Consider the following 11,197-nt stretch of genomic DNA (forward strand, 5'->3'; position numbering starts at 1 on the left):
CTAATGGTAGAAACTTATCCATTTGTGATGTTGACTGATTCGAATTCAGTGGAGAAGAATTGGTCAGTAGAGACAAAATTACAAACTTTGGACTTAAATCAATAAAGTGAGATTTTATAAACTCAAGTTGATTCATTAGGTGAGAATTGTTAGGCTCTTGCTTGTTTATTTTGGTGATGCAAAATTTTATACCAACATAAAGTAAAGGTGAAAAGAGATATTTTCAAATTAAATAATAATTTTAGTTGACATGGTCGGATCATTAAAATGTCAAAGTCGATGGGTGATTATTTACTTTAACGTGTCGTGTTAATATTCATTGATCACTATAATTTTCTTGGTAAACAAAATTTGGTTATTTCATAAATACTATCTTGATTTAGTATACAAGTTCATCGTTCATATCAGAAATAAGATGAAAATTCAAATAAAACGAGTGAATATAAGAATAAAATTACTATTAACATTCTAATTCTAATACCTAAATGTTGTTTTAGAATTAAAAATGGAAAAAAGAGAATTTGATATTATTTTATTGAACTATTCAAATAATAAATAAAATATACATTAGCCTCCCTTCATTGCCCAATTGGTTAAAGATCAAATTTACTTCATTATAATAGTTCAAAATTGTTATAATTTAACATAGCATTAAAAGAAAAAGTTTTAGAAATCCCAACAACTGCATCACAAAAGTAAACTTATACTTGAAATAAGAAAAAAGTTGGATCGCTTTTTTTTTTTTTTTTAAGCTTTTGCACTTTTAATATTTTATCTGTATGTGTTTAAAAACGAGTAAATATGTCTTTAAACTTTAAATCAATGTTTCAGTTTAGTAGGTACACTTTTAATATGCTTATTCGTCTATGAAATTATTTGTCACATCATCATGTCAACTTATTTCAGAGATATTAACGATGATTGAACCATGACTCAACTATAAAATCATATAACTACTCTAGCACCCAAATCCTTGTACCTTACCTTTCTTTTTTGCGTAAAAATTTATAATCTAAATTTTTTAAAGTTAAAAAACTCAATAGAATTGTTCAAAATTCTAAAACTAAATTTATATAATTCAACCAAAAACCCATAACCCTTACTTATATATATAGACAATTTATCTATCTATACAGATGCAAATGTTGTTAAGTTTGTGAATAGTTCAGTACAACAAATGTTATATTGGCTAAGAAATAGAGAAAAATCAATGGTATATAAAGTTAAATAGGATAACTATCTCCATTGGTACGAAGCATTTTGGATCAAATCAAAAGTAAAGCCGTGAGAGTTATATCCAGAACAGACAATATTATACTATTGTGAAGATATTTTGAATACTTTGGGCTACCGTAACCGTTGTTCTTAACACATGTAAGTATGGCTCAATAATGTAAATTTGGATAGCCCCAAGAATGAAAAATGTAGATAGTATTTTAGGGCAAGTTATTACACACCAAAAACTATGGATTCTATAAAAGAATGGGGCAACAAGAAGCAAGCTCCCTAAACATATCACGTATCATTAATTTGCTCAACTGGTCAAGGCACCTATCTCTGATCAACTTCGAATTCCCATCCTTACATGCTGTACTAAAAAAAAACATATCACATACCATTACTGATATGCAGTATCAAAAGTCTAGCTTCTACGCTTTATCGATGTCGAAGAACTTGGTACTCGGCATGTCCGTAAACAATGTAGCCTCTACCTTATTTTCGATGTCGATTATTTCTTCGTTCTGCTGAATAAGGGGTCCACATTGCGCTCATCTCTTTTCTCATATCATTTGGATCTGAAACCAACTCCTCCTGGACAGCAGCCTTACCTTCCAGCATGCTCACCACTGAGGACATGGTAGGCCTCGCTGAGGGACAGACATTGGTGCAGAGCAAAGCAATTTTGAGCATTGCCATCGCCTCTTCTTCATGGAAGCAGGAGTCTAATTTTGGATCGACCAGCTCCATTAAACTGTTTTGCTCTTTCAACACACGTGCCTGAGAATACAGAGTTAAAATTCACACCGAAGACCAAGCATTGTTAAGAATGAATAAATCACCACTCAATCCAAAAGCTTAAGCTGATGAATTGGGTAAATGTAATTCATATATTGGATATCTAACAAGCCATAATTATACAAGAAAGAAATCTAAGTTACCCAATCAAGAAGATAAAAACACTTATCCCTTGTTGGATATATAGTGTTTCTCTTTCCACTGACTAATTCGAATGTCACGACACCAAAGCTATAAACATCTGCTTTCTCAGTTAAGTAGCCTCGTGTTGCGTATTCAGGAGCCATATATCCACTGCAAAATAATAGGATTAGGCACAAATATTTTCTATATCTTGCATTTGTAGGATCATAAAAAATTTTACTTTCAAAACTTCAGACAACATTTATTATTTTGGAGTAAATATTTCAAGCTGTAATTATACCAAGCGCAAGCCAACTTTAACTCCATAAATTTCTTGACAGCAAAGAACTTCTCTGATATTTGATAGGTATTTTATTATTAGAATAGAACTAGGGTATTAATAATTAGTTAGTGAAGGCTTTTTTTTATTATTATTAATTTTTTTTTTTTTGAGAAACGGCTTTTTTATTTTTTTATTATTATTTTTTTAATAGAGTAAGTGCGAAGGTAAGAATACTCTAGAGCGAGATGGTTCTAATACCTTGAATGTAGATGCTCGAAATTTTAGATATCTGACATCTTCAAATAACCACGTTTGTCCAGAAATATTTGGATTGCCTATTTGTAGGATTTTTTCTGGATGATGTTGTAAATTTATGTAATTTTTCAAAAATGCCCTCATTACAAATATTGATATAATTTATAGATTGATTTAATATAATTTACATTTATATTAGATTTGTTTTTATTAGTTTAATATCTTGTTTTTTTTTATATATTAACAATATTTTATTCCAAATAAAATACTAGCACAGGGGAAAAAAAAGAAATATATACGATTCATAAAATTAAACCTACAAAGTAAAGAATGCAAGAAAATGTAGAAAAGTAAGAAAACTTAAAGAAAATGCAGAAAATTAAAAATAAAACAAAAATGTAGAAGAATAAAAAAATGAAAATGCAGAAAATTTAAATGCAAAAAGTAAAAAAGACAGAAGACTAGGAAAATTAAAATACATAAAATTTTAGACAAATAATGTTGAAAATACCATATTGTTGTTGTTTTCAAAATTTTTTCAGGATTCTATTTAGGTTGTCCTTTTCTAAAAAGAGAAAAAAAAATCCATCAAACAACTTTTTTCAATTTTTTCTTAAACAAAAATAATTTTCAAATTCTATATCAAACACCCCTTGATTGCAAAATGAAAACACATAGAAATATAAAAAGTACAAAAATAAAATTACAACAAAATGTAGAAAATAAAAATAGAATCAAAGAAACAGTACGGAGGTCTGTGTCTTAACATAACTTTATATAAAAAAAATTATTAAAACTACGCAGAAAAGATAACAGAAAAAAAAAAGTGAAAAGGTAAAAAAAGAAAGCAAAATGGAAAAAATAGCAAGAAAGATAACGTGAACTAAATAATTGATGAAAACTGAGAAGAATGACGCAGGAGAAAAAAATAAAGTTTATTATAGTAATAAGGTTAAGTGTAAATATTATTGTTTTATGAATGTAGTATTAGGATGAAATCTCGAACTCTCATCCATTAAATGAGAATCAAGGTTGCTTCTTTGTGAGATGTCCGGTATCTTCGGATGCCTAATAATTTTAAGATATAAACGACCAAACAAACAGACCCTAAGTTTTTAAGGAGAAATTTATAAAATAAAATAAAAAATAAACAAAAACTTGAATTTAATCATAGTTACTCACAATGTTCCTGCAACCCGAGTGTTTATGTGAGTATTATCTTCTCCGTGAAGCTTGGCAAGACCGAAGTCCGATATCTTCGAGTTGAGATTTTTATCCAACAAAACATTAGTAGCTTTGATATCTCGATGAATAATCTTTAATATTGACTCCTCATGAAGAAAAGCCAAACCTTTGGCTATACCGGTACAAATCTTTTTCCTTGTTGGCCAATCCAGCCTTAATCGACATCCTTTGAGGTCCTCAAATTTATTATATTAAAGAGAGATAAATGGTGTCAATAATACTTTTATTAATAATTCAAGTAAAAATTAGTTCTGGCAAAACTTACCAGAGAGAGCTTGAGCAAGACTATTATTTTGCATATATTCATATACTAGCAAAAGTTGACCTCCATCAGTACAGCATCCATAAAGCTTCACTAGATGTGGGTGTTTCAAAGAAGATATCAAGCCTAACTCATTCACAAATTCGCGGTTTCCTTACTTTGACATTGCAGAAAGTTGCTTCACTGCAATCATCGTGCCATCTAAGAGACGACCCTAATTAATTCAAATAGAAAAATGTTGGACTCGATCGATCCAACGTTAAAAATTAACAATATTTATAATATACATAGACTATACTCTCCTTATTATCAATTATCGATCAGGTGTTGAGATAGAAATCCATGAATATTGATATTGACTATGGTGGCAAAGCACAACCAAACTAAGAAATAAGATTCAGCCCATATTGGTGAGTCAAAATAAAGTCACCATGTTGAAAGGCACGATTAATTAAGAATCTTGTTGGGGTTGCAACATGTGCGAGTAATCCATGGTATATAGATCGGGTAAGCAAAATCGTGATAATTATGCCGAAAGCAAATAATATTACATACATTCCATCTTTACTCACCTTATAAACAGGTCCAAAACCACCTTCTCCTATCTTATTGGAAATGTCAAAGTTGTTTGTTGCAGATGCGATCTGGCTTAATGTAAATGAACCAATTTGCAGATTTTGGTCCTTCAAATCTGGACAGGAAGCTGCATGTTCCAAAGAATTATTATTATGGTCAAAATTAATGAGGTCGCCTATTTTCATCTGATAGGAGAACAAACATAGTTTCAGAGGGAAACAGAATATGTCACACTACATTTATTTGTTGTTGTTTGCACCATTGAACTCAAAATTCTAATTTTTTGAAATAATTCTATAAAAAAAAAAACATCTAACATGCACAAATAATTAATCTAAATTACCTTGTCGATGTGTAGTTCTCCACCACAAAATTCCGAGAGCCAAGGTTATCATGAAAGCCACTACTACAGCAACCGAAATTCCAACAATTGCACCTGCAGGTAACGGTCGCGGCTGCGGCGGTGGCTGCGACGGCTGCAGCTGCGGCGACTGCAACGGCTGCAGCTGCGGAGGCGGGGGCGGCGGCGAGTCTACAATTTAATAATTTTTTGATGATATAGCTGTCAGATTCGTTTGTGATTATACTGTTTAAATTTTAAATCATATTGTTTGAATATATTAAAATAATTTTCTCTCTCTAAAATTAAGACTGAAATTCCAACCATGGCACCTGATGGAGGCTAGTCCGTGTCATGAAAAGATAACCAATGACTAAAACGAGAGATTCATTTTGGACATTTTTTTAAAGTATGATGACTAAAACGAATATTTTAAATGTATATAGACTAAAATGAACTAAAATTAAAAGTACAGTGACAAAAAATGAACAATTGAAAAGGTGGTCATAAGATCGCGACGCTGACGAGAAAAGTGACAACGGTGATGGACAACAAATAGGCAAGGTGTTAGGATAATTGAGCCAAAACAGATGACTTGTGTTTAAGAGGCGCTGCCACAGACGCCGGCACTTGATGAATGAACAAGAGGTGGAAGTGCCCTCCCTAGGAAAAGTATAGGATATTTTGTCTTATAACGATTACAATATCTTTATCCTATCAGGATTATAATATTTGACTTCCATAAACGAAACTTGAGTGGTTGTGGGCAGTGTGTGAAAAAGAATCTGTATCTCGTGGGTTTAGTGAAGGTATTTTGAATTGAAAGCAAGATAGTCATTGTATAATGATTATTAAGTGAGATCTTCATTGTATAATATTCCCAACTATAGTAGAACCTACTTTTTTGCAAAAGACTGAACAAGTCTGAAGATTTGAAATCCTTGTAGTGTTAAGCTTTTTCTATCTCTATTTCTTATTCTTTTGTTATATGCTTTTAACTCGTGGAACGGAAAATCAAATAGTTCATATTTGAATAACTTATCGGAGAATCGATTGATCTATATTTTCTTCTCATCAATTGATATCATGATCGTTTGGTTCAGAGTGTCATTGGATCAACAGAGAAGTCAAGAAAGAATCATGAAGTTCGATGGGCCAATTTCGGATATTAGAATATGCAAATTAAGGATTTCCTTGCTAGCAAGAAGTTAAAAAAAGATTTGAAAGAACGACCATAAGGGATGAAAGATGAAGATTGGGTAGAGACGAACGAACATGCAGTCGCTATTATCTGATTGATGCACTGACGAATAAGTACGAAAAACACTAAACTAATGATAAGGTATATCTCGTAAGAATATTTTTTTAACAATCGTATGGAAGAGAATACTTCTGTCAATTCCCACATAAATCAGATCACTGATTTAATCAATTCAATTGTCATAAGTTAAGATTACTTTTAGTGACAAAGTGAATGCTATTTTGTTGCTAACATATTTACGGACATTAGTTAGGAGATGAATCTCTAAAATATTTAGAAATTTGTGATGCGGCAATTGTTGAGAAATGTTGAGAAATTCGCACAAAGGAGAGTGGAAAATAATCTACTTCCAGACAAGACTCAACATTGATTGTTCAACAAGGTAAAGGAAGGTTGCGTCCGATGACAGACAACAGACAACAGAATAATAAGATGAGGGATTGGAAGAGAGATGTCAAATATATTCACTGCCACAAAAATGTCCACGAGAAAAACTGTAGAATATTAAAAAAGAATCTTAAAAGGTACATGGCGAAGGCAAATGCAAATGCGGACAATACCCTCGTACGTGTTGAGAGCAACACAAAAATAATAGGAACCAATCATCAAGTTGAGTAATAGACAGCGTAGCTTCAGTATACATATCTTCAAATAGAAGATTATTCACATCTTTCAGAAGAGGCAATTGCAACCACGTGAGGATGGGGAATGGAAAGCTTTCAAAGACTAAAGAAATTGAAAATATACGATTGAAGACCAATAGTGAGACTGAGTTATTATTGTGAAATGTCAAAGTATTTTTTTTTTTCCAAACCACATTAAAGAAAAAACCGGCAGTTGAATTGGTATGATAATCCTAGAGGGTGAATATGATTTAATAAAAAATTTATGAACTTTTTAACACAGTAGACTCAATTTAAACAAACAAGTAAATTTTTTACTAACAAATAATTTTAAAACAAATAATAATAAATTAAAAATACATTTTAAGCCCTCTAATTAATTTTAGATTCTACAAACATGAAGAATAAATTGTAACGATCAATTTCATACAAATTATGATAAAAAAAATTAATTGCAAAAATTAAATAAGAGAGGATTAGAGAAATTTTACATTGAAAATATATAGCGGTTCAGCAACAACGACCTACTCCACTCTCATGTTCCTCTTGAGTGTTTGACTAAGAAACCTGACTCTTTATATGGTAGGAGCCTTAGTAAAAAATGTTCATTTTGAAACTTCAGCGACCAATTAGACACCTACCACAAACCTCAGGGATCAAAAGTGTTCATTTTGAAACTTCAAAGACCAAGTGGACACCTACCTCAAACCTCAGAGACCAAAAATGTATTAAATCATCTTGGATTCTAGTCAAATACTTGCTTATTTCATTCTCTGCAACTCAATAAAGTATTCGAGTCATCCATTCCCGACTCTTCGGTGAAAATTCATATTTTTCTTATGACATCCAGACTTGAGTTCTATGCCTCCAAATAACAATTTTTCATCGTTGTTCTCTACCTCTTCATTAGTATTTATGGGAAGATATCATTTGATTTAATTTATTTCAGGATAGATTTAATTTATATTTTGAATACATTAGTTAAATTGATTTTTTTAAGATTTTGCTAAATTTTTTAGTTTAATTTAGTTTGAAGTTTGTTTAAAAAACAGATTTCTTAACAACCCGTTTGTTTTAAGATTTTGTTAGATTTATTTTAGTTAAATTTAAACAATAAAATCTTGGGTGTCACTTATGGGTTGTGAGATTTTGAAAAAAATAATAGTTACAAGTCTTCAAGGATGGCCAGCAATAGATGGCCAACACATAGGGATGGTCGTCTCTTATAGACGACAAATTGAGATTTAGTAAAAAAAAAAAAAGAAAAAAAATCCAACTACGCATGTCGTTTTTCCAATAAACGACTTCCACTATCACATCACCAAGTCATCTGTTCAAGAGACGATAAACTATTTCTAAACATTATTCTTAGAAATAATTCGGTCAACAATATATTTTGAAAAAAGTTGAGAAGAAACGTTATTAAAAAAAATGTCCTAAATTCCTCCTCTATCTGGTCTGTCATTTTGTTTTTTTCGAAATGTCATGTTAGAGCATGTAATACTGATTTGACTTTTATTTTTTCTAAACCAACGGTAACTTCTTTTTTTTTCTATTATTCTTTTTATTTATTGGTTAACCTGAAAACATTTATTAGTTAATTAATTTTAAATTAAGGACAAAAACAATCAACATACTTTTTTTTTGGTCAAAATAACTAAATTTGTTATAATTAAATACACATATATTATATATATACACTTTAAAATGTGGTTAAAAAGACAAAAGGTAAATTAATAAAATCTACCGATTTGAATAAAGGAGATAAAATTGGTTCATTGAATTAAACTTTTTCGAATACATAAACATCAATACCTTTGGACCATTTTTGTCTCCACGAAAAAGAAAACAAATGAAAAATGAGACCACTTTTTTGTTTTTTCTTTCATCTGATTATTGTAAATTTTTTGTTCTTTCTCACATGACCTCACAAGTCATCTCAGCCAAAGATAATAGTTCGTGTTCATATTCATAATAGGAGTAAGTTGTCAATGTTGTACTGAGTCAAGATCATGATTATAAATGCTTCCAATTTGGGAGTTCGTCTTTTAGAAACTGACTTATAACTTTTAGATGATTTTTATTTTTATTTTTTTGTTCTTAAGTTCAACTAGTTCGTCGTGTTAGTGATATTTTCAACTTATTCGATCCTACCTTAAAGTGGACGATGAATAATTGTGTGCAACTTGACAAGTGTCCATCACATATTTTGAAAGGTTACTTTGAGATATATCTTTGTTTTTAAGTTTAATGAGCTTGTTTAATGTTATGAGATAAGATTCAGTCAAGTGAGAAGAAGCGGGCTTATCTAGCTAGGCAAATCGAAGAGGCCCAAATAAACCGAATGATTGAACAAGGGCCAAGTAGGGAGCCAAGCGGTGCTCGGCCAAATAGCTAAGGCCCTCTTACCCCCTCTCATGTCAACAATTTTAGGTTCGTGTTTTTTAAGAAAAGCTTGTTTAATATGTACTATAAAAGAAATTTAGTTTTTAATATATATATATATATATATATATATATATATATAATCAATTGTTTCGAAACAGAGTTTTGTTTTCTAATCCCAAAAACCTTGTTTAGAATAGTGAAAATTTCGAAGTTTGTATTCAATTGAGTTAAGATAATTTTAAAATAGGATATCCTAAAAAAAAGAAGATAATTTTAAAATATACACATGAATGCCATCATAAATTTCAACAATTTATTTTTGTGTTTGAAATTATTGGACTAATACTTCCAAAGCAATTTTCTAAAAATAGAAAACAAAATAAAGAATTTATTTTTCCAAGCCACATTAAAGAAAAAAGAACCGTAATTAAACATATATACTTTTCAACTAAGTAAAGAAAAAAGAAAGAAAGAAAGTGTGAGATAAATTAATAAAATCTACCTATTTGAATAAAGGAGATAAGATTTTTGATCTAGTTAGACATCAATAGCTAAAACGAGCATAGCTCGACGCTCGGAAGGAATTAGTATCTATTCCGTCCTCAGTAAGAGGTTAAAAAAACAATTTATACATCAATATATAAATGTTATTACTATTATTATTATTTTAAAAGAATATATAAATATTTTGAGTAAATAAAGACAACTATTTATTTTTTACTTGGGACCATTTTCCTTCTCACTCCCACATAAAATTCAATTTTATAACGATATTTATAAATTTCAAAGCTATGACGACCAAGAGGCCTACTGTGGTACTTGACCTCACAAGTCAATAGTCACACTAGGTTGGAAATAATATCCTAACGTGTTTTATAGTACAATACGTGAAGTGAAAATTTGAACTCACGACCTCTTAGTTATAAATATATACCTAAACCAATTGAGCTATGTTTAAAGAATTCTATAACATTCTTAATTTTAAGATTAATTGATATTTTTCAATAATTCAATATTTGAAAAAAAAAAAAACATCTACACAACACAATGATCACCACTAAATTCGTCCAAATAAAATATATGTAATAAATACAGAAGTACTAATATAAGATTTATGATTTGCTTAGGAAGATACAAAATACCTATTTCTTATAAGAAAAGAAATGTTTCCTTTTGTAAGTTTCTTAATTTCAATTATCTTTTCAAGAATATCTATCCACATCACCATCAAATTGAGCTATTGATATTATAATTTTTATTGCAACCATATCATCGTAGCAAAATAAATCCAACAACATTTAGTTGCTAGCTGTACAAAAAATATATATAATATATATATATATATATGCTAAAACATTGGCTCACCACCAACATCTTCATCAACAATCAATATCTTTAAATAAGATTGGAAACAAAAATTTTAAATAAAAAAGACTACGACAGGGACAACAGACAACAATAGTGGCGGTAACATCGGGCAGTGAAAGTAGGGTAGCTAGAATTAGGGGTAGGGTTAAAGCTAGGGTTAGGGTTTATCCACTCTCTCTAATACCATTTAGAAGAAAAAATAAAATTAATTTTCTTATTAAAAAATAAAACCCTAATTACCTTTAAACAGAGGTGAGAAATATGAGAAACTTTCTTCTCACCCTTAACTAAGGATACCATAAAAACATAAACTCCAATTGCATAGGAAAAGTAAATATTTACAGTTTAATTATCTATTAAATATATAAAACCAACTTAGCAGTAACTGAAGCTTTTAAATCTTAGAAACATATGATAGACCCTGATCACTAAGGTGTATGCTCGGGATAAGAAGTTA

General features: G+C 30.1%; 1 protein-coding gene across 3 annotated transcripts; it reads right to left on the reverse strand.

Moving 5' to 3' along the window:
• Nucleotides 1-1,299: 1,299 nt before the first annotated feature.
• Nucleotides 1,300-5,345, reverse strand: LOC111006509 (putative LRR receptor-like serine/threonine-protein kinase At1g53430). Of its 3 annotated transcripts, none has more exons than XM_088120052.1 (6): nt 5,104-5,345; nt 4,757-4,887; nt 4,188-4,385; nt 3,860-4,098; nt 2,160-2,310; nt 1,300-1,998 (listed from the first exon to the last, which is right to left on the reverse strand). In XM_088120052.1, exons 3-6 carry the CDS (start codon nt 4,227-4,229, stop codon nt 1,714-1,716), a joined length of 717 nt encoding a protein of 238 aa, XP_087976178.1. In that variant the 5' UTR covers nt 4,230-4,385; nt 4,757-4,887; nt 5,104-5,345; the 3' UTR covers nt 1,300-1,713. The 3 variants fall into 3 exon arrangements, with proteins under 3 accessions (XP_087976178.1, XP_087976177.1, XP_022134191.2); XM_088120051.1 differs by having other exon boundaries at nt 4,188-4,398; XM_022278499.2 differs by having other exon boundaries at nt 1,303-1,998; nt 3,860-4,088; nt 4,188-4,398; nt 5,104-5,342.
• Between the last annotated feature and the right edge of the window lie 5,852 nt (nt 5,346-11,197).

The sequence above is a fragment of the Momordica charantia genome (assembly GCF_013281855.1).
Source record: "Momordica charantia cultivar OHB3-1 chromosome 11 unlocalized genomic scaffold, Mcharantia_2.0 BLBB01000011.1, whole genome shotgun sequence".
Taxonomy (NCBI): domain Eukaryota; kingdom Viridiplantae; phylum Streptophyta; class Magnoliopsida; order Cucurbitales; family Cucurbitaceae; genus Momordica; species Momordica charantia.

What these genes read in the sequence shown, in the direction of transcription:
- LOC111006509 (XM_088120052.1), bottom strand. Translation starts at nt 4,229, where the DNA reads ATGAATATATGCAAAATAATAGTCTTGCTCAAGCTCTCTCTG. An exon ending in ACTCGGGTTGCAGGAACATT is followed by an intron (nt 2,311 to 3,859) that starts GTGAGTAACTAT and finishes ATTATTTTGCAG; the next exon opens with TGGATATATGGCTCCTGAAT. An exon ending in GTTTTTATCTTCTTGATTGG is followed by an intron (nt 1,999 to 2,159) that starts GTAACTTAGATT and finishes CTGTATTCTCAG; the next exon opens with GCACGTGTGTTGAAAGAGCA.